The following is a 24,163-nucleotide window of genomic DNA, read 5'->3' as shown; positions in this document are numbered from 1 at the left end:
AAAACTTAAAAAAAAAAAGGAATGTACAGAGATGCAAGTACCTGAAGCTGGCTGCGATTCTTTTCAGCAAGGAAATCTACTTGCAGATCATGTAAATAATAAAGAAATGATTTTCCATTCCGGTCACAGAACAAGAGAGACTTATTAACAAATTCCTGTAATATGTCTTCAACTTCTTCCGTTTCCAAGTCCCAAAGGATACATAACACCTAGGAACATTTTAAGCATTTAATGTGCCACAATGTACAGTGAGCCAGGATTGCAGATAAAGAGAGTAACACACAAAAAAATCATGTATTTAAATCCCTGAATAATATCTCCATTTGATAAGAAGTACAAATATGCAGCAAGATAAAAAAGAGAAAGTTCTGAAGAAGTCAAATGTTTCTTCAGGTTCATGAAAATCACTGAGAAACAGGCAACTCACCTGAGTTCAACACCAAATCCTTGAAGGAAACTAAGAGTAGTGGGATTTCTACATCCTCTACCCTACCTCCTCAGGCACACAGGTTTTATCTTGCTAATATCCTCTGTAACAATATCCTCAGTACAAAGCCAAAACTTACATGCCACACGTAAGGGGATGACAAAGATTGTTGATCCATCTATTACCTTTGTAGGCACCTTAACATCTTTCTGTAAGATGGAAAGATCTGTGTAATAATCTTTGATGTCTTCTCTGAGCATTTCAACACTTATAGACATGGCTTCATCTAGAGCCTCATAGTCATAAGATGAAGATTTTCTTATCCTCTTAAATTGCTTATTCTGAAGTTGCCTGAGGTAGTACTCCCAGCGGTTGGGAAAATCTCGTAAAAGTGCACCAATTAAAGATACTACAAGAGGGGAACCTAAAAAATAAAAAAATAAAAATCACTGTGTTAATACTGTATCATTTCCAAATTACTACCAAATTAAGAATCAATCTGTCCTCACAGAAAGAATTTTTGCTGCATTCTATCCAAAGCCTTAAAATACATAACTCTTGGATTCACTTCAAGTATTTATTCTAAGGAAGTTACTAAAAATAAGAACTATTTCATTTAAGGATGTTAATTACAGCATTGCTTAAAAGAGTAAAAGAATTTTAAATAATAACAGGGAAATGACTAAATAAATGAAAATATATCACAATATTATGCCACTGGTAAATTTTTTTCAAAAGATTTTAATGACAGATAATGCTCAAGATTTGCCATTAAATGGATAAGACTGAAAATTATGGGAATTCCCTGATGGTCTGATGGTTAGGACTCCATGATGACTGCCAAGGACATGGGCTCTATCCCTGCAAAATAATTCAGGGAAATAAGATGCCACAAGTCACAAGGTATGGCCAGAAAGTAAAAATAAAAGAAATAAAATCCCAACAAAAAAAAAATTAAAGCTTGACTCTCACTATATTTTTTATTCTTTGAGAGCACAGGCCATGTCTTCATCTTACCCCATGCATAACATATGTGTCTTCATTAACTATTATTTTAACTAATGAATGAACAACAAAATATCACTATTCATTTAGGGTACCACACTGCTGCTGCTGCTAAGTCACTTCAGTCGTGTCCAACTCTGTGTGACCCCATAGATGGCAGCCCACCAGGCTCTGCTGTCTCTCGGATTCTCCAGGCAAGAACACTGGAGTGGGCTGCCATTTCCTTCTCCAAGGCATGAAAGTGAAAAGTGAAAGTGAAGTCGCTCAGTCGTGTCCGACTCTTAGCAACCCCATGGACTGCGGCCTACCAGGCTCCTCCGTCCATGGGATTCTTCAGGCAAGAGTACTGGAGTGGGTTGCCGTGAAGAACCTAAAATACTAAATATTCTAGTAAAGTTTCTGAATGTCATATGTTAAATTATCATGTTCAAGGGCAGACAGAAGAAGCAAGAAGCAGCCCAATCCCGCAGCCTCCAAAACAAAAACTATATTATAGAAAGTCAATCAGAATGAAAAAGCAAAAAGTTATGTGCCAGAAGAAGAGACAAGATAAAACTCCAGGAAAACAACAAAATGAAGTGGAAATAGGTAACCTTCTAGAAAAATAATTTAGAATAATGATAGTGAAGATGATCCAGGATCTCAGAAACAGAATGGAAAAAACGCAAGAAATGTTTACCAAAGATGCAGAAGAACTAAAGAACAGATATGAACAATACACTAGAAGGAATCAATAGCAGAATAATGGAGGCAGAAGAATGGAAAATTTTCCTGGAGGACAGAATGGTGGAAATCACTGCTGCAGAACAGAATATAGAAAAAAGAATGGAAAAAAAATGAAGAGAACCTAAGAGACCTCTGGGACAACATTAAATACACCAATGTTAGCATTATAAGGGTCCCAGGATAAGAGGGAGAGAGAAAGGACCCAAGAAAATATTTGAAGACATAATAGCTAAAAACTTCCCTAACATTGGAAAGGAAATAGTCAACCAAGTCCAGGAAGAACAGAGTGTTCCAGGCAGGATGAACCCAAGAAGGAACACACTGAGACACACAGTAATCAAAATGACGAAAATTAAAGACAAAGATAAGTATTAAAAGCAACAAAGGAAAAACGCTAAATAACATACAAGGGAACTCCCATCAGGCTATCAGCTGATTTCTCAACAGAAACAACAAGTCAGAAGGGAATGACACAATATATTTAAAGTGATGAAAAGGAAAAACCTATAATCAAGAATACTCTACCCAGCAAGACTCTTGTTCAGATTTGATGGAGAAATCAAAAGCTTTCCAGACAAACAAAAATTAAGAGAATTCAGCAGTACCAAACCAGCCTTACAACAAATGCTAGATGAACTTTTCTAGGCAGAAAACACAAGAGAAGGAAAAGGCCTACACAAAATAAAGCCAAAATGATTAAGAAAATGGTAATAGGATCATATATACTGATAATTACTTTAAATGTAAATAGATTAAATGCACCAACCAAAAGAATACATAGACTGGCTGGGCAGATGAAAATCTGAGCATGTATGCACTTTCACTTACACATCATTCTACATAACCCCCCAAATTTTATGTAATTATTTTATATTGTTAGGTTAATCATGTTTTCAGTATGGCTTCCAATTGCAATTATCTGTTATTTTTCATTGGCTATTGATTGTGAAAACTGATAAACATCTTTTATTGTTGCAATTATGTAACTATTATTCACTTAATACCACTGTACCATGATTAGTCAACAGAAAATAACAGAATTCTATTATCACTAAAACTACCATTTAATAGAAAAACCTGTAATCACTTTTAAAATTCAGATATATATCAGAATTATGTAGGAATTTTTTGAAAAATACAAATGCCCAGGTATTGCTTTTTTTCTCCAAAGCTCCATGTTTGGAGCTTTCTAATGAGAAGTCATATTTAAAAACAACTGGACTATGTGATGACCTCTTACTTTTACCTAGTTTTTCACTTTTTCTATTTCATATTCAGTGCTCCACTTCACTTAATGTTTTCCAATTTCTTCATCTTTTTTGTTGTAGTCTTCTCAAGCCTTTATCAAGTGTAGTAAAAAAGCTTTTGTATACATATATAAATAGTATGCATTAATATATATTTTATAAAAATTATGAATTTTTTCTAGCTCAAAAATTTGTGACATTTTGATTCCACCTGTTTGACTTGGTATGAATAGAATGCTAGATTTCTAGTTCATATTCACTTAAAACTTTACGGTAGTTTCATGTATTTTGGCATCTAGTATTACTGCTAAATATCAACTTCTGCTTTATTAACTACGCTAAAGCCTTTGACTGTGGGGATCACAACAAACAGTGGAAAATTCTTAAAAAGAGATGGGAATACCAGACCACCTTACCTGCCTCCTGAGAAACCTGTATGCAGGTCAAGAAGCAACAATTAGAACCAGACATGGAATAACAGATTGGTTCAAAATTGGGAAGGGAATACATCAAAGCTATATATTGTCACCCTGCTTGTTTAACATGTATGCAGAGTACATCATGCAAAATACTGGGCTTGATGAAGCACAAGCTGGAATCATGATGCCGGGAGAAATATCAATAACCTCAGATATGCAGATAACACCACCTGTATGGCAGAAAAGTGAAGAGGAACTAAAGAGCTTCTTGATGAAAGTGAAAAAGGACAGTGAAAAAGCTGGCTTGAAACTCAACATTCAAAAAACGAAAATCATGGCATCCACTCCCATCATTCATGACAAACAGGGAAACAATGGGAACAATGAGAGACTTTCTTTTCTTGGGCTCCAAAATCACTGCAGCCATGAAATTAAAAGACGCTTGCTCTATGGATGAAAAACTATGACAACCCTAGACAGAATATTAAAAAGAAGAGACATTACTTTGCCAACAAAGGCCCACAGAGTGAAAGTTACGGCTTTTCCAGTAGTCATGTATGGTCCAACAGAGTTAGACCATAAAGAAGGTTGAGTGCTGAAGAATTGATGTTTTTGAACTGTGGTGATGGAAAAGACTCTTCAGAGTCCTTGGACTGCAAGGAGATCCAATCAGTCCATCCTAAAGGAAATCAATCCTGAATATTCACTGGAAGGACTGATGCTGAAACTCCAATACTCTGGCCACCTGACGCAAAGAGCTGACATTAGAAAAGATCCTGATGCTGGGAAAGATTGAGGGCAGGAGGAGAAGGGGACAACCGAGGATGAGATGGTTGGATGGCATCACTCAAATCAATGGATCTGAGTTTGAGCAAGCTCTAGGAGTTGGTGATGGTAAGGGAAGCCTGGCAGTGCTGCAGTCCCTGGGGTTGCAAAGAGTTCAGGCACGACTGAGCAACTGAACAACAATTACTGCTAAAAATCTAGAAAATGCATTATATTAGTGATTAAAAAAAAAAAAATGAAGCTTGAAAACTTCTAATCCGATTCTGAGAAGATAAAGAATTACCATTGTGAAAAAAAACAAAACAGGAAACTAACATGTGACAGTATTATTAACTAAAATACAGATTTTGTTCAAACTTCACAAAATTTTATGCTAATGTCCATCATTTGTTTTCACAGCTTATTCAAGACTCCACACTATATTTAATTGTGTTGAACAGCTTCAGCTGCATGCAACAAATACTGGTAAATTCTCTTTTCATTTTTATTCTATTACAAATAATTTAAAATTTTCCTTGCTATGGATTCTTAGATACACCCATCATTTAAATGTAGAAATTTAATTACCAAATACGTAGGATTTTTTTCAAGTATCTTTGATATTAATTTCTCATTTGGGTATTAATTTCTCATTTAAATATTTTCTTCTCTGCAATCACCCTCTGTGTTTTTAGTCTTCTAACTTTATTGAGACTTTCAATACTAAGTCAAAGATCTCTCTCGGTAAATGTCACATTGCACTTGAAGATATATGGGTTATTTTCAAATACCTTTTGATATTGATTTCTAACATAATTCCACAGTATTAAGAAAACAGACTCTGTATAATTTCACTATCTTTAGACCATGAAATTTTGTACTTTTTTTTATGTCCCTGGATATATTCCAGTGTCTCCTAGTTTATAGTCTATGGGAACTTGAATTGAATTTGTATCCTATTTTTATAAAAAAAAAAGTAATTTGTCTTGTTCATTAGCTTATCTTACAAAAGGGTAAATTAATATCTCTATTAACTCCCTCATACACAAAATAAATAATTATACCTTTACATTCTTGTATAATACTGTGAGCTTGTTCTGGCAAATCTGCTTTCTTCATATTAACAAAAAGGGATAAAATTTCAAGTCCTTTTTCTTTTCCTAAACCACTCTCCACAGGCACTACATATTTAGGACCTGCAAAATCACCAAGACATAGTAAGCAATTTGGTATGCCACATATTTAAATGTAATTGAATCATCATAAAAAGAAAATAATACTTACCCATCACTGAATCTGTAACACTCTTATCTCTAGTTGTGAGAAGAATTTGACACTGATTGTCAAAAGCTTTTAACACCCAAGGATCCCAAATATCATCCAAGATCAATAAAGACCTTAAAAAGAAAAAAAAACTGTATTGAGCCACTAATGACATTTATTTTAAACTTCCTTTCAAAAAAACAAAGAAAGAGCATGACTGTGTTTTGGTTTTTTTCTAATTTACAAAAATTTTTTTAAAAAGATGTCTATATTGGTTGTTCTTTTCTTTGGTATCCGTTATACGATATACCAATAAGAAAAAGATTTAGAGACTTCCCCTTCCTTCCACCCCAAATCATTTCATATTAAAGGGACTTACAAAAAGAGAACTGTGAATACCATGTAAATATTAGAAATAAGCCTCCTAGCATCTAAAAAGAACTATCCAAATAAGGAGCTTCTTCCAATTCCAACTTTAAGCACCCAAACAAAATAAGAACTGGGCTTAGGTTAGCATTAGAAAGCATCACAGAACAATATTTGACCATTTTTTACCTATAAAACTAGCAATTTCATATGTTCCAACCTAACAGAATGCATCAGCAAATACTATTTTTCACTTGGTACACTAGTGGGCTTTTTTTTCCATCCAAGAAATCAATTTGTTTATGCATAATGACAAAGAACCTCTGTGCTAATTCCTAATTGGTCCCTCTAAAAACTCTTTTATACTCACCAGAACAACTAGAGGAAAAAATACAACTAAAACCTGACAGCATAATTATACACTAGCGTTTTTATCTGGCTGGCACACTACTTCTGTACACTACAAAAAAAGACTCTAGGAATATACACAGGTTGGAAAATTACAAAAGCATAAACCAAAATGATGCTGAGTAACAAAATGACTACCTTTATATAACATGGTCTGATATATCTGAGAGTGGTTACAGTAATTTCCTAAACAGAAATCATTTTTATTTTTGCAGAGAAAGAAAGGACTAAGGAGAAGTTACTGAGCAAGAAAAGAGGAAGCGGTTAGTGATCTCAATCCTACTTCTCCATGAAAATAGATACTAGTGACTATCAAGGCAAGAGCAAGATAATGGAGTTACTAGTAAAGAAACCAGAGAGAGGGGAGTCTGCTCTCTGTAGTGAGTATGATCATAATCACTAGGTTTTTTCCCCAAAAATTATTCCTCTCCCCCAATATCCTGATATGAATCCTCTTACCAATTTGGGAATCACTGCCATACTCCAGCCACTGTTACACATGAAAGCATATAGCATCATTAGGTGCATCAGGGCAATAAAAAAAATTCAGAGCCATTACCTAATTCTCACCCAATTTAATGTTACACTCACAAGGAACGCTTTATTCATCTTCGTACTTGTAGCACTTGACCCAGAACCTGGCACAACACTCACTGTTGGTTAAATGAACAAATGAAAGAAGGGCTGCTAGATCACAGAAACCAAATTGCTGACTAAATCCTTTAACTCTTAAGAAAGGCAACAACTAAGCTTCTGTCTCCCTATGGTTAATAAAAATTATGAAATAGCTGGTAATACTTCCTGGCACATAATTATAATAGTATTTATTTAATAAAGTATTGAAATAAAAGAAACTACTAAAGTATAGGGAAGTAGAAGAGTTACATGTATACCCAAAAACTGAAATAACACAACAGAAGGATCCCATTAAATAAAAATCTTTCCTGACTCCGTCTTTCACAAGTTGCCTACACTTATTCTGTCCTTTGTTCTATGTTAATCTATTAGAAATGATGGTTTCAAGGTAAAACGTTTGCATTTTTCTAATAAAGACCACCTACTTAGGAAATATTTCTTAAGAACCTACAATGGTACACAAGAGAGAACACGGCAGGTATCATACAAACGCCAGTGGCAACCACTTCTTTTTTTTTTAAATACAAGAAAAAGAGCACAAAAGCAACTTTTTTATGCATAATGACAAAGAACCTCTGTGCTAAACCTCTTTGAAAAAAGGTTCTTTTTCAATCTTCTACCCAAGAGCAAGAAAAGGTTATGATGTTCTCCAGATGTCAGTAGTTAAGTCTCACTGGGACTTCACACATCAACTGAATACGACCATCTGTACCTTGGATGTTTGCGCAGCATCAGAATGCGGAGACGGTCTTTAGCCTCTTCAATATTAAGTGGAAGCCTCTGGGAGAAGCTCTCATCCTGATCCAATCGTGCACAAAGGTTCTGTAGTTTCATCAGAAGCCCGGATTTGTCCTGTTTCCCAACTGACACCCAATGCACGCCTCCTGGGAAACAATCTGGTGAGGAAAAGGAAAATAAATTTAAGGTCTTTAAACAGGAGGCCCCTTTGAAAGATTTTACTGATAAGCAGCAGTAAAGATTTGTTCCAATCTTTGATTTCATCACATCTTCAAACTTCTCTTGATTCAGAGTTTATATTTGTTTGTAGACTGTTATTGAGCTTCAGAGCCCAAATCTAAGAAAAGTTGAAGATGTGAATCATCTGAAGTTTGGTGTTAATCTGCTACGTATCAGTAAAATCTTACCAAACAAAATTTCAAATCTTTGTCCTGTGTCCTCAATGATTACTGTACAACAGTTTCTCAACAGAAGCACTCTGGACATTTTGGGCCAGATAATTCTTTGTTGTGAGGAAAATGTCTTGAGCATTACAGGACATTTAGCAGCCTCCCTGGCCTCTATCCACTAGATGCCAGCAGCACTTCCTCTCCCCAGTTATGTCAACCAAAAATGTCTCCGAAGTTTGTCACATACCCCTTGAGGGGGGAAAAAATCACCTCTGACTGAGAACCACTGATGTGGTTCCTGGGAACACATAACTCGTTAATTATCATTCTCATATAAAGACTTCAAGTAAGAAGTTAGGCTCAAGTCTGGCTCTACTGCTTACTAGCTATGATACCTTTAGCAAATCACTAATTTCAATTTCATATACAATACTAGAATAAGACTGTTTACCCCTATTTCAGTTATTATAAGAAATTAATGTATATAATATGTGATTTGGCTATGTAAAAGGTTATAACAGATAAGATTATTAGTGATACGGATGAGACTACCTTTCATATAATTAAGCTTTGAACTAGTAAGCAGTATAATAAGAACAGACATTATTATTACTGCTACTGTCAACTGACATCGTCATCATTTTTGTTAATCAAGCCACATGTGCTAAGTCGCTACGTCCGACTCTGTGCAACCCTATGGGCCAAAGGCTGCCAGGCTCACTGTCCATTGGATTTCCCAGGCAAGAACACTAGAGTGGGTTGCCATTTCCTTCTCCAGGGGATCTTCCTAACCCAGGAACTGAACCCATGTCTCCTGCACTGGCAGGTGGATTCTTTACCACTGAGCCACCAAGGAAGCCCAATACAATGATTACACATCTACTAAATAAACTAAGTAAAATTGCCAAAGCATGATCATGAATTTAAACTGAAGTTCAGTTAGGTGATTTTCTTCTGCAAAGAAGATGGAAATAAAGTCTGGATAAAGCAACAGAAAGCACAGAGAAGCCATCAGCTTTCATTCAAGATAAGGAGAGAACTAAAGAGTATGTACTGAGGAGCAACTGAATAATAGGCAATAAAAATCTAGGCCCAAGGCTGAGAGGGGGCTGATGAGACAAACAGTAAGGATATTATGCTATTAATGGATAGGACTCAGAAAACTGTAGTGAACTTGAAAAATAGAATAGATGGAGGTAGGCAGGGTGGAATAGAATTTTATAGTCAAGATTTCAAAAATGGTATCATTTCTGGTAATGCCAAAGGCCAGGATCCAACCTGTGATCAGTAAATTATATGGCTGAAGGGGAGTGAAGAAAATGGTCACTGTAGATACATAAGTCAAGGAATTGAGAGGCCAAGGTTTCGGATGACTCATCCACATAGATATCAAATCACTAAGACTGCCAGCAGAAGGAGGACTTAAATTTATAACTAAGAACTTCAATCATCAATCAATCAGAGGGCTATAACATAACCAGGCAAGATTAGAAAAATAAGCTTCAAAGGACAAAAAAATTAGCTGGAGAAAGGAGTATTAAAGGCCCAGATGAAGCAATAAAGAGCAAAGAAAGCATCCACCCATTTCTTGGTGCTGAAATATGTGAAATAGAAAGGGAAAAGGGTTACCACACCACTGAAAAAGGCTACAGAGAAGGAGGTATCCTCAGGAAAACTGGCCCGTTTCACACACGACAAGGAGGTCTAAGAAAGGTTGATGATATAGAGGAGTTTCCTGACCACAGAGGAGGAAGTCTAGAAGGCACAGCAAAGGCTTGGGAGTGAGAGGAAAGGACCCAGATCAGAATTTGGCAATGAAATGCGTAGTAACTACATGAGAATCTAAAAGACGACAAATGACCAAAAGAAAGAATTCACGTAACTGAGATAAGGCAGGGCTGTTAAGCACGGTTTGATTATCAGCAGTGCCTATATCTTAGATGAAGGTAAACAACAAGTCCCACACTTTGTTATTTTGGCTGCGCTGCGTCTTCGTTGCTGCATGCAGGCTTTCTCTAGTTGAGGCCACTGGGGGCTACTCTCTGGTTGCAGTGTGCAGCCTTCTCATTGGGGTGGCTTCCCTTGTTGCAGAGCATGGGCTCTAGATCATGAGGGCTCAGCAGTTGCAGCACACGGGCTTAGCTGCTTCGAGATATGTGTGATCTTAGTTCCCCAACCAGGGATTGAACCCCACTGAAAGGTGGATTCTTAACAAATGGACTGCCAGGGAAGTCCCAACAAGTCTTACTCTTTCCTCCTGAAAGCTTAGTGAAGTTCTCTAGGCTTGTTAAAGTCAACAGTTATGAAACAGTAATTCCCTGGGGCTTTGCTTAGTGCTACAGTGGTGTTCTGTGTTGGTGACAGTGTTCAGTCACTCAATTGTGTCCAGCTCTTCTGTGTATGTACATGTGTGTAAATGCACAGGAAAAAGTTTGGAAAAACTCACTCTAAACTGTTAACCATGACTACCTCTAGTGAAGAATTTAGGAGAAAAGAAAGAAGGACAAGTGAAAAGAAATTTTACTTCATTTTAAATGGAAATACGACTACTGTAATGTTTAAAACAGTTTTAAACTACATGGTGCTCCTAAGGGGTTTTTCTTTAATTTGTGCTTTCTACTTAAGATTTTTAAAACTTATCCTAAGGTTCAAGACAAGGTAAAGAAAGTAACCAGACACAACTGGCTAATGAACTCTGCAGATTTAAATTTAAATACCTGCTGCTGCTAAGTCGCTTCAGTCGTGTTCAACTCTGTGTGACCCCATAGATAGCAGCCCACCAGGCTCTGCCATCCCTGGGATTCTCCAGGCAAGAATACTGGAGTGGGTTGCCATTGCCTTCTCCAAAATATCTACTATCTACATCAAAGGTCTCTCTCCTAACCTTAGGAGTAAATTAGGGCATTACTAACATATGTAAGAAAAATAACAAATTATTGCTTGGAGAGAAAGACAAACAGGACTATTCCCTGCTGGTCCAGTGGTTAAGACTCTGAGCTTTCGTTGCAGGAAAGTGAAAGTGAAGTCACTCAATCATGTCTGACTCTTTGTGACCCCACGGACTGTAGCCTACCAGGCTCCTCCATCCATGGGATTTTCCAGGCAAGAGTATTGGAGTGGGTTGCCATTTCCTTCTCCAAGGCACAGGTTTGATCCCTGGTCAGAGAATTAGGATCCTGAATAATTCATGGTGTGGTCAGAAAAAAAAAAAAAACCAGACCAAAAGACCAACTGATCTGCAAACCTCCTATCACTGGGAGCATAAATTTCACATTTCAGAAAGAATCCAAACATCCTGACTGTGGGCACAAGAGGGAGCAATTTAGCCTTGAATGAGGCTTGTACCTATAATTCACTCAGAGAAATTTAAGCAAAAAAAAAAAAACCCTGCCTTTATTCAGAGAAAATTAACCCATCCTACTCTCACAAGAGGTTTATCAACGTAGCAATTAATAATCTAATAGCATCAGGGAAGTCCTGGGAAGGAAGGAAGCAAACAGACAGCCTCTAAAGAAGCTTTCTTTTTTCTAAAGAAAACTTCCACATCCTTAGAAACTCAGCACTGAAATACAATCGTGTAAATGGTGGAAAAATTCATCAACTCTTTTAATTTTTAATTCGTCAAATTAAATGGCTGAACTTTCAAAAAGAAACTGGGTTTCTTAAAAATATATAGACAGAAATAGTTAAGAACTTCATAGTGTTCATCAATTTATACCGACCACCCTAAGGTAACACAGTTTCTACAGAAACCAGTTTTAATGAAGTTTGTAACCCATACAGTTACCTGCACTTTCAAAAGAAAAAACAAGGTTTTATAACAATGGCAACATCCAATATTCCTATATTTTAGAACAGACATAAACTCCAGAGATTAAAATTTATCTTTGTTGTTGTTGTCTTTCAGTTGTGTCCAACTCTACCTTTAGGGAAGTATCTACTCTTGAACTAATGGATATGCAAAAGCAGACTTCAGATTAAAGAGCTAAATATGAATGGTAAGACTATAACAGGACTTTTGCTGTCAGTTGCTAAGTTGTGTCCAACTCTTTGTGACCCCATGGACCCCATGTCAGGCTTCCCTGTCCTTCACTATCACCTGGAGTTTGTTCAGACTCATGTCCATTGAGTTGGTGATGCCATCTAACCATCTCAACTTCTGTTACCCACTTCTCCTCCTGCCTTCAATCTTTCCCAGGGTCAGGGTCTTTTCCAATAAGTCAGCTCTTCATCTGTCAGCCAAAGTATTGGAGCTTCAGCATCATATCTTTCAATGAATATTCAGGGTTGATTTCCTTTAGGATTGACTGGTTTGATTTCCTTGCTGTCCAAGGAACTCTCAAAAGTCTTCTCCAGCACCACAATTCAAAAACATCGATTCTTTGGTGCTCAGCCTTCTTTATGATCCACCTCTCACATCCATACCTGACTACTGGATGATAATAATGATACTGGATAATAGGACTACTTAAAGTTCAGGAAGCACAAAATAGAAGGCAAAAAAGTTGACTAATCTGACATCAGAATTAAAGATTTCTATTAAGGACATCTAGGACAAAGTTAATACAGATGATATAAGGAGAAAGTATTTACAGAGTCTAAAACCAGTAAGTCCTACTATCTGTAGTATTTAATAAACTCCTTAAAAGCAACAAGATGGAAAAAAACAATGATGTGGTATCACTGATACCACAAATGGTATCAACTTCATAACAAGGAAACTCAAAAAGCTAAAAAACTTATAAAGAAATGGTCAAGCTCAAGTTATCACAGAAATGTAAACTAAGATATCATTTCACATCTGCTAGCTTGTCAATAATCTCAAAGATGGAAGATAACCTACTATTACTAGGAAGTGAGGACATAGGAGTCATCACATGTTACTGATAGGAATGCACAGATAGGAGGGCAATCAAATCTGGTATTTATATACCCTGTATATTTACAAAGAATACAGATTAAGTAGGCTTCTCAGGTGGTGCTAGTGGTAAAGAACTTGCCTGCCAATGCAGAAGACATAAGAGATGTGGGTTCAATCCCTGGGTTAGGAAGATCCCCTGGAGGAGGACACAGCAACCCACTCCAGTTTTCTTGCCTGGAGAATTCCACAGACAGAGAAGCCTGACGATTACAGTCCAGAGGGTCGAAAAGTGTCAGAAATGACTAAAGTGACTTGCTGCTGCTGCTGCTAAGTCGCTTCAGTCGTGTCCGACTCTGTGCGACCCCACAAATGGCAGCCCACCAGGCTCCCCCATCCCTGGGATTCTCCAGGCAAGAACACTGGAGTGGGTTGCTGCCGGGAGCCAGCACGGGAGATCCCACCCATGACAAGGTCATGTGGAGGTGGCCTGACGAGCAAGGCGGATCAGGACTCAAGGGACCCCCTGGACCTGCTCGAGCATCTACCCCAAAACCAGAATCTGTCTGTCCTACTATTTTGTGCCTTTCACCAACTCTTCTGATATTAACAGGGGGCTATCCCCGACCACTTTTCTCTGGAAAAAGTCAACTTAGGGCTTTAATTAGTAAGTCTCCTGGGCATGATAGGAGTGTTTCAATTCAAACCCCTCTGATGGCTTTCTAGCTTGCCTGACAGGTTTATCTAGACTCTTGCAGCTACGCACATGATTGTTCACAGCCTCCCAAGCTTGAGAGACATTGGAAGCCTAAAACATTCTAAAAATATAGAGCCTTTTGAAGAGTTAAAAACTATTAGAGCAGTGCTGGTGTAAGATTTCATTGTTGAGCCAATGCTTGCTGCCAAGTTTCCATATCCCTTATCCATTGTGCACCTGGGAGTGCATTGGTTAAAATAGTTGGAATGTAAGAAAAATAAGTAGTAGCCTTGGAATTACCACAGCAGACCTTTGAGCTAATTGGTTCTTTCTTTCTTGTAACTCACTGCACCTTTGCTCCGTGAGAATGTAACTCTGTTTAGCACTTTCTGAGGCTGACATAGATTAGAAATATAAAGAAAAAACACTTCAAGGGAAAATAAGTTTTCTGGTTGATCAACCTTTATCAAAAAAGGGTCATAAAATGTCCACAGGCCTCCAAGGCCAGAAGATAATGTACACAACATTGTTTATGGGAAAGGTATGCAGAAAAAAATCCTGGTTTCGATAAAGACAAAACAGATGTGATGTCTGGGCTGACTCTGCATGACTTTGCATCTTTCATTTCCCTCTATGTACAAGTCAAGATATAAAAGTTCCTTTTGAAAATAAAGTTATGAGCCTCGCTCACCGAAGCTTGGTCTCCCCGTGTCATTCTTTCTTTCCTTTTCTTTCTTTCCCTCTCTGTTCTTCTTCCAGGATGACTCCTTGGAACACAGGAGCTTTACTGGCTTTCTGTATAAACCAAGGAAGATCAAGCCTCTTTCTCTCCCCTTTTACTTTCCTTATCGCCGACGCCGTCATCCTGAGGGTATCCCTGGATCCTGCTGGGGCTGGACCCCGGCAGGTTGCCATTTCCTTCTCCAGTGCATGAAAGTGAAAAGTGAAAGTGAAGTCGCTCAGTCGTGTCCGACTCTTCGCCACCCCATGGACTGCAGCCTACCAGGCTCCTCCGCCCATGGGACTTTTCAGCGCACACATATATTAAATACATCAAAATGATCACATATGGGGAGGTATGATTCTGTGATTAAATATATATATTTGATCTTTGTCACTATTTCTAGCACATAGCTCTAAATCCCTTGTAATTTCCCATGTGAGAGCCTTAAGTGCATCTTTTAACAGTTTTGTTCCTAGTTCTTGAAACTGTCCAGAGTATAAAAGTGAAATGGTGTCTTATGTTCATGTAACAAGCCCCTTTCATCTACACCTGAGTTTATGTTAATAAAGTAATTTCTGGGAAGTCTCTAAATACCTAGGGATTTAGGGGAACCTTGCCAGGGGAACCAAACACTTGATTACTACTGAACTTTCAGTCCTACCTCCAGACCTCTGGGGAGAAGGGAATGGTTAGAGATTGCATTCAATCACAAATGATTTAATCAACTACACCTATGTAATTGGAAATTCTGTAAAAAATCAAAAGGGTGAGATTCAGAGCATGTGGGTTGGTGAACACAGGGAGTACACAGAGAGTGATGCATCCACATGGGGCACAGGGACTCTGCACCCGTTCCCACATATCATGCCTGACACATCTCTTCTGTCAGGCTGTTCCAGAGTTTTATGCTTGTATGCATGCGTGTGTGCTAAATCGCATCAGTCACATCTGACTCTTTGCAACCTGATGGACTGTAGTCCACCAAGCTCCTCTGTACATGGGATTCTCCAGGCAAGAACACTGAAGGGGGTTGTCATGACCTCCTCCAGGGGATCTTCCCAACCCAGGGATCAAACCTGCATCTCTTACATCTCCTGCATTGGCAGGACGGTTCTTTACTACTAGTGCCACCTGGGAACCCCGTTATGCTTGTCTAATAAACCAGTAATCTAGTAAGTATAGTTCAGAAGCACAGGTAACAACCTGGACTGGCAACTGTCATCTGAAAGGGCTGGGGTCGGGGCAGGCTGGTGTGATCTGATGTTATCTCCAGGTAGGTAGCATCAGAAATGAATTAAATCATAGGACTCTCAGCTGGTATTGAAGAATTGCTGGATATGTGGAAAACTCATGTATCTAGTGTCAGGAACGAAGTACTGTTGTAGTTGCATAGAGGAGACACATAGGAAGAGTGTGTTTTCCTTTAGAGGAGGGAAAGGGAAATGAGAATGGGATTTTTTTTTTTTTAAAGGAAATGTATGCACTTTGGCCACCTCATGCAAAGAGTTGACTCAATGGAAAAGACTGATGCTGGGAGAGATTAAGGGCAGGAGGAGGAGGGGACGACAGAGGATGAGATGGCTGGATGGCATCACTGACTATGGACGTGAGTCTCAGTGAACTCCGGGAGTTGGTGATGGACAGGGAGGCCTGGTGTGCTGCAATTCATGGGGTCGCAAAGAGTCGGACACGACTGAGCGACTCAACTGAACTGAACACACTAAGAAACTCAGATAGACTTAATATGAAAATAAGCTGTAAATTAAAGAATATGATTTACTCACCCCTCTGTACTTGAGATCTCACTAATGCTTATTAGGAATACGAATTAAGCTCATTATACACTAGAAAACTGCCAGTACCCCTGACCTTTTCTCAAAACAAAGTGGTTAAAATCTATTCCAAGACTACATTTTATATAATATGATTCTTGGGTAATTAATTCCATAGCTTGTTGGTCAATTTTAAACCCTAAAATTGAAAATTCACCCCAATAATATCGAGTGATTTAAATAGTATTAAAGAGAACTTTTAATCCTAAAAATTGGTATATTATACATATTTTAAAGGAAATTTAAGATTATATTGAAACAAAAACCATTACTTCACACTAAAGAAATTTAAACCAATTTTATCCTGAAATATCCTTGGTGATCAACTTTGCAGGAGAGGTTAAAAAAAAAGTGAATAAATAAATCCTTGGCCCTGAGATTTGCATAGCTCTGAGTCGCCTGAAACTTCTCTATAAAAACAAGACAGAAAAACCAGGGTTTAGGCATCAGGCATATTTCTGACAACAGTATGACCAACACCATTAACAAAGGCTGTGATGTATAAATTAAAACCAGGTGTGTACAAAAGCTGTGCCCCAGCCTCCAACTTTCTAAAACTCTCAGGTGCTTACCATGTATTCCACTCATTGTGTCATCTCATCATAAACTTTTTTGCTTTTTTTTTTTTTTTTTTTTGCTGCCCTGGGTCTTCTCTCAGGCTTTCTCTAGTTGCAGTGAGCAGGAGCTACTCTCTAGGTGTGATGCGTAGGCTTCTATTGTGGTGGCTTCTCTTTTTGCAGAGCACAGGTTCCAAAGCACACAGGCTTAGTCACTCCTCGACATGTGGAATCTTCCTGGACCAGGCATCAAACTGTGTCACCTGCATTGGCAGATGGTTTCTTAACTACTGGGCCACCAGGGAAGTCCTCCTCACAAACTATTTTAACTGGTGATTATATATTGTAAACAACAACAACAAAAATATTAACCACTAGAAGTTGGGAACTATCTTTTTAAATTCCTCCAAACTCACTAATGGTTGTAGGCAACCAAAGACTGAGGACGCTATACAAAATTCCTGCTAGGGAATACCCTGAGAATCTACGGGACTCATTCGGGTCAGCAGTGCACCTGCCAAATGTCCTAAACTCTCTGCTGCACAGTCTGACCTTCCTCACTCTGGTAACTACCCAACTCCCTTCCCACCTTCTCTACTCTCCCATCCTTGCTGAGTTCACCTGCCAAACTTGTTTCTATTCTCCAAACTCCAGCTAAAACGTCATGTCATTCAGGAAGCCTGGCCTGCTCATTCTCTTCCCCGATGGAAAGTGTCCTTCCTTTATTCTAACTTTGTATGTACCTTATACTTGTTTCTAATGTTCAGATTATCACATATATCATAGTTAACCTGTCTTCCTCTCCTACCAGACGGTTAAGTAAATTTCTTAGATACACAGGCTGTGCTTTCTTTCTGGATTTTGCCCAAAACAGTGCCAAAATCCATAACAGATTCTCAAACACTTTTTGACTACAGAATATTTGAAGCAATGAAAATCAGTTGCCAGATGTCTAATGAATCTATAAAGCCTGCCTGCAAAAACTCATTGTTTGCTACAGTCAACTTCCAATTTTTTTTTCTTGGAGTTACACATAAGATAGATAAGTTACTAAAGATTTTTATTTTTAAAGGTAAATAAATGATAGAATTAATCCAGAAATGGAATTCGTATTAATGATTCAGGATGCCAAATACAAGAAAGAATCACCCCTGGGAAGTCATTAATGGAACTGCGTTTCCAACAATCTTCCCTACAGCACTCTGCCAGAACACTCGACTGCCAGGAAGCTATGTTAGTACAGTTCTGTTGAAAGGCAGGGATACAAGCTGCATAACCTTTCAAGATACTTTTTCAACCATATAATTCCCTCAATTATTAAGATGGGGGGGCAGTCAAGGGGAAGGACTTTCCTGGTGGTCCACTGGTTCAGAATCCACCTTGCTAGGCAGAGGACTCAGGTTCGATCTCTGGTCAAGGAACTAAGATCCCACATGCCAAGGAGAAACTAAGCCTGTGAACCACAACTATTGAGTCCGTGCACCACAATGAAACATACTACATGACGCAATGAAGACCCTACACAGCCAAATAAATTTTAAAAATTTGAATTTAGATACAAAGGAACTAGTTTCATTCCAGGGATAATGAGTGCCAACTGATAACACACGAACTTACTGGCCTGGGTAGTCAAGCTTCATTGTGACAGGTGAGGTAGAAAATTAAATTCAAATTTAATCACTTATGGTAGGTAGAAAACTGCCCCTCCCCTCCCCATGATGTCCACATCCTATTCCACAGAATTTGTATATATGGCCCCTTATACAGCAAAGATAGACTCTGCAAGTGCAATTAAATTAAGGATTTTGAGATAATATTATCCTGGATTATCCATTTGGCCCAATATAATCACAGGGCCCTTGTAAGAGGGAGGCAAGAAGGTCAGAGCAGATGTGATGACAGAAGCAAAGATCAGAGGAAAAAGATCTAAAGATGTTATGCACTGCCAGCTTTGAAGAAGGACTGTGAGTTAACGAATGCAGGGCACCTCTAAAAGGTGGGAAATGGAAGGGAAAGGATTCCCCCTGAGCCTCAAAAAGGAGCTAAGCACTGCTGACACTTTTAGTCCAGTAAGAGCTATTTGATCTTCTGACCTCCAGAACTACACGGTAATAATTGTGTTGTTTTAAGCCACCAAAAGCTTTGGTAATTTGTTATATCAGCAATAGGAAGCTAATGCAATGCCTAAACAATATCTTCTTAGCCAGCAATGGTAATCAAAACTTACCTTCTAGGAAAGAATGATCTCGAACGGCTTCTGCAGCTAATACAGACTTCCCACAACCTGCCATCCCATATATGGTGACCCATCCTGGTTCACCATTCAGTTTGGAGAGCTTCTGCTGAATTGCATTCACTAGCTTCTTCCTAGTAACAAAAACAACGGGCCTCTGTGGTACTCCACCTTCACACAGGACTGTCCTTACTGAAATCCAAAACAAAACAAGCATGAATGAAGAGAACTTTGAAATGGTTACTCAAGTAATTCCATAAAAACCAAACAGAACAGGCTGAGATCTCTGCCAGAATTTCCAAGAGAAGAAAACATGGCTAGCGTATTAACTTTAACTTTCTGATTTCTCAGAACACCGAGAACAAAAGATACACCTTTCAAGACGACTATAGAGCAATGAAAATCTCCATTTATAGCTGCCCTTAACTCATCCTCTCCCTCTCCAACTCTCCAATCTTTTTATCATACTAAAGATTGAGAAGAGAGTGTAAAGGAAGGAATATGGAATTGCTTTCAAGAACATAGATTTCTAAAGATTTGCTCTTTCCTATGCTCGAACTTGGTAAACACAAAACTGGAGAAAAATTTAAAGGCTTATAAATTATCTTATTATCTCTAAAAATTAAGGTATGTATATTATTATCTCAGAAGTAGATAGTTCACTGGGTAAGGAAATGAGAAAGTAATATGGACACAAATAAAAATATCTGAATTGGAAAACAAGACTATAGCTTTTTCACATGCATGTTTCACTGAACTGTTAAGTCTCTCCAGCAGACACCATCTACAATAAAACAAAATTTCAGCCACCAAAAGTTCAGCCACACAGCCACTGTGATAGAAGGCATTGTGGATACAAACCATACGAAGTTATTCCACTAACTGAATCTTTGCCATCGGAAGAAGAGACGACAGGAATGCCACCATGCAGAAGGGCAGCAAGATCTTTGTAACCTTCATGAAGTAGAGCATTGTAGAATGATATATAGGAATGATTATCTTTTTTAAGTATCATTTTAATTAGCATAGCTGCTCGTTGCCGTTGGGTGGGCTAAAAAAAAAAAAAGTAATTCAGTATACTATAAAGAATACATTTGCAACATAAATTAGTGGACACCAGTACAAATTTTGAAATAAATTCTAAAAATTTTTAAGAAAGTACAGACTGAATTTTTTAAAAATCAAAAAGAAAGCATACACTGCCTCAGAGGGCTTTACCTCATTTTTCACTTTTTCCTCCTCTGACACTGTTAAAACTCCATTACTAATCATGTGATCCATGATGTAGGATGTTTTGATGTCCCTTTCCAAGGCTTCTCTATGCTGAAGCAAACAATTTCGAGCTTTTGCATCCATCTTCCCTCAAATTTTTCTTTCTCTGAGCTGTCAACCATGAGCTACAGGCAAAACATCAAATTCTTGTCAGCCCAATAAAGATATGAAAAGATGTACAACCTCACTGGTAATTAAAAACATAAAGAAAGGATTTTATTTTTGCAAATTTTTTTTTAAATAAACAAAATCCAATGCTTTCAAAAATGTGAGGAAATTAGTATTCTTTTAAGATACCTGAGGAGAGATAGGTAATTTGGGATAGATATGTACACAGTGCTGATTTAAAACGGATAACCAACAAGGACCTAGTGCGTAGCACAGGGAACTCTGCTCAATGTTATGTGGCAGCCTGGATGGGAAGAGAGTTTCAAGGAGAATGGATATAGGTGTATGAATGGCTGAGCCCCTTAGCTGTCCACCTGAAACTATCTCAACATTGTTAATTAACTATGTGTGTGTGTGCTAGGTCGCTTCAGCCCTGTCCGACTTTTTGCCACCCCATGGACTGAAGCCCGCCAGGCTCCTCTGTCCATGGAATTCTCCAGGCGAAAACACCAGAATGGGTTGGTTTATTAGCTATATTCCAACACAAAATAAAAAGTTTAAAAAAAAAAGGTACCTGAGGGGAGTACAAAGTGGATGCAACTGTTCTGGAAGGCAATATACGATGTATCTGAAGTAAGCATTCTCTTTTAACCAGAAATCCCACTTCCAGGAATTTACCTCAAAGAGATAGTCATATATGTATGCAAAAAATATCCACAAAAAGAGTTAAAAGAGTGTTTAGGTAAGATTAAAAAGATTAAAACCACCTAAACAAACAAAAAAAAAAAACCTAAATATCATTCTGAATATGGATTTAAAAAATTAGATTTTATATATACAATGGACTATTATACAGCCATTTAAAATAAGACACACATCCATGTACTGACATGGAAAGGTGCTCATTACACATCACTGAAAAAATTTTAAATATGATCCCATGTGTACCACAAAATGTGTGTTGGTCTCATCTAAATATGTATGGAGATGTTTAGAAGTCTGTTCAACAAAATGTTTGGGTTACTTACAAGAATCAAGATTTAGGGATTTTTTTCCCCTTTCTTTTCTGTTCTTTTCTACACTATCTTAATTTTTTTCAATACTCATGATCATTTGTACAATTATAAAACTTCCTTTAAGACTTTATAAACAATGATCATACTGAAGTCCTAATAATTACAAACTTCTTGATTTCTCTGCCATCATAAAACTAAATAGAGCATTCTCGGTACTGAGTATTAGTTCTCACTCAAGATGGGCGTCAGCTGATATGTCTTCACACATTTCTCATGGGCTTACTCCATGAGTTTCAGCTGAGCTGCTAAGTATGACAAAGCAACAGAAAATATCCTCTGATGTCATTTCTTAGATTAGGAGGACATAAAAACAGAATAATATTCTTCATAGTATAATACTCAGAAGTTCCTACCAACTTTATTTCAAATATGATGCAAATTTCTCAATGAGTATAAACCCCAGATCAGAATGTTTGCAAGTTTTTAAACAGAATCTACTAATGTATTACAGTGAGTGTCTAAATGTGCTTATTAATGTTTTTACTCAATAAATATTCGAGTCCCTCCTATGTAGGGCCCTGAATCTACAGAACTTAAATTATACCATGAAGGAATTCACTATCTGACAGAAAAGGAAAATACAGATAACTATAATGTGATGCACTGAGTGCAAAGAGACAAGCACAAGTAATTTCGAGCACACAGAAGAGGAGTAATAATGATTAAGCTTCAAGATTGACTAAAAAGTACAACCATATGTGTCAGCTGCATACAAAGGTAAGCAAAGCATTTCCCCATTATTGTCAAGGTTCACAAAATGCCCAGTACTGGCATGAAACTGCTTAATAAAAGAAAAAGTTATGGTTAGGACCAGGGCTACGGTAATTTTTAAGTGTTAATAAATGTTTTTATGATCTCAAACATAAAATGTCCCTTAATTTTACAGTAATAAAATTTGGTTTGACAAAAACAGAAATAAACTTTTTAGGTGAGGTCCAACAGCTAAGGCAAAAAACACTCTGAACACTTGTAACTAATTTTCAACTTTACCTAGCTCTGTTAAAACTAAAGAAACCTTAAAACTAATTAAGTTTCACATGTTTTCCTAAACTCTGTCCCCATTGAAACATGAACAAATTCTCAGCGTCCCACCTTTATGTAACCACATCAACGTAAAGTGAGGACTCTTGTGAAATATAAAGGTCAGTTTCATCCAGGAAAACCGTTAACAGTTAACCAGTTCCTTTTTAGATATTTCTCTTCCTGGTACAGAATTAGAATGATTAACAAGTATCCCTTGAACGAGAATTCTAAGTCCCTTAAACTGGCTACTGAACCTACGGAAAACCCAATTCTGAAAGAAAAGCGAGACGCAAACTTACCCAAACCTTCGCACAAGAGTCTTCACTGGGAAATCAAGTTGGGGTTGAGAGGAGGCAACAGGGCTTCCAGAAAAAAAATTCAGGGCTAGGGACACATGCCAGGGAAGTTCGGGGCCTCACAGGTGTCTCACCTGAGCGTCCGCAGCAAGGGGTACCTGAAGACCCCCCGCGAACCTCCGACCCGCCGAGAAGGGGGCGTCACCCCCACAGGCGACCGGCGCAGTCCCGCGGCGCCGAGGTGGTAACTCCAACCCAGACACAAAGGAAGGAGGGTCACTAGGGCTGTGGCTCCTTCCCTCAGGCTGCACTTGCAGCCGGGCGGGAGCCGGGCGCCACTCTAGATTCCGCTGTTGCGGCTACTTCAAGTCCTCGCGGGTAGCTGACCGCCTAGACTCCTCACCACCAGCTCTCACACTCCTTCCGCACAGAAATAAAGGCAGCCTCTCCGCCTTTGGGCCGCGGAGCATTCAAAACCCGCCTGCCGGCCCAGCTGGGACGCCGCGGCCCCGCGCACGCAAATAAACACACCCGGAAATTCACGACAACGCCGCCGCCGCCGCGCGCGCTCTACCCCATCTTGTGCCCGCGCGCGCACGAGACAGCGCCTCCGCCCCACCCTCTGCGGGGGCGCGGCTAGGCCCCTCAGGCGCTCCGCGCTCCTTAGAAGGGAGGGCCCAGGCGGCGGCGCGCTCGACGTGGCGCACGCGGCCCCGCCCCGCCCCGCCCCCTGGCGTCCTGGCGGCCAGTACGCGCCCGGGAGCCACGGTATCCTCAGGCTTGCATTCCTAAAGCAGGGGTTTGGCGACATAGGGATGCCCCCTAACCCACCTGACTTCCCTGGTGGCTCAGACGGTAAAGCGTCTGCTTACAATGCAGGAGACCCAGGTTCGATCCGTAGGTCGGAAAGATCTCTTGGAGAAGGAAATGGCAACCCACTCTAGTAGTCTTGGCTGGAAAATCCCATGGACAGAGAAGCGTGGTAGGCTACAGTCCATGGGGTTACAAAGAGTGGGACACGACTGAGCCACGTCACTTTTCACTTTCCACCTGAAGGGACTCGATAGCGGGTGGCTGGGAGACGCTGTGGAGCAGTGA

The 24,163-nt window shown here is 38.9% G+C and overlaps 1 protein-coding gene across 4 annotated transcripts in view; it reads right to left on the bottom strand.

The window, feature by feature from the left end:
- The window catches only part of APAF1 (apoptotic peptidase activating factor 1), an 89,956-nt gene extending 65,812 nt beyond the window's left edge, over positions 1-24,144 (bottom strand). The window contains exons 1-9 of one of the 4 annotated variants that reach the window (XM_070789590.1): positions 23,897-24,144; positions 20,509-20,687; positions 20,152-20,341; positions 19,285-19,482; positions 7,975-8,158; positions 5,874-5,986; positions 5,654-5,785; positions 613-851; positions 42-209 (exon numbers count right to left, since the gene is read on the bottom strand). In XM_070789590.1, the coding sequence (XP_070645691.1) occupies positions 42-209; positions 613-851; positions 5,654-5,785; positions 5,874-5,986; positions 7,975-8,158; positions 19,285-19,482; positions 20,152-20,341; positions 20,509-20,646 (1,362 nt within the window). In that variant the 5' untranslated portion in view covers positions 20,647-20,687; positions 23,897-24,144. The other 3 variants (XM_019961138.2, XM_070789589.1, XM_070789591.1) reach the window with 3 other exon arrangements.
- Positions 24,145-24,163: the final 19 nt, after the last annotated feature.

Source organism: Bos indicus, chromosome 5, assembly GCF_029378745.1.
Source record: "Bos indicus isolate NIAB-ARS_2022 breed Sahiwal x Tharparkar chromosome 5, NIAB-ARS_B.indTharparkar_mat_pri_1.0, whole genome shotgun sequence".
Lineage (NCBI taxonomy): Eukaryota > Metazoa > Chordata > Mammalia > Artiodactyla > Bovidae > Bos > Bos indicus.
This window is presented reverse-complemented; position numbering and strand designations above follow the sequence as displayed.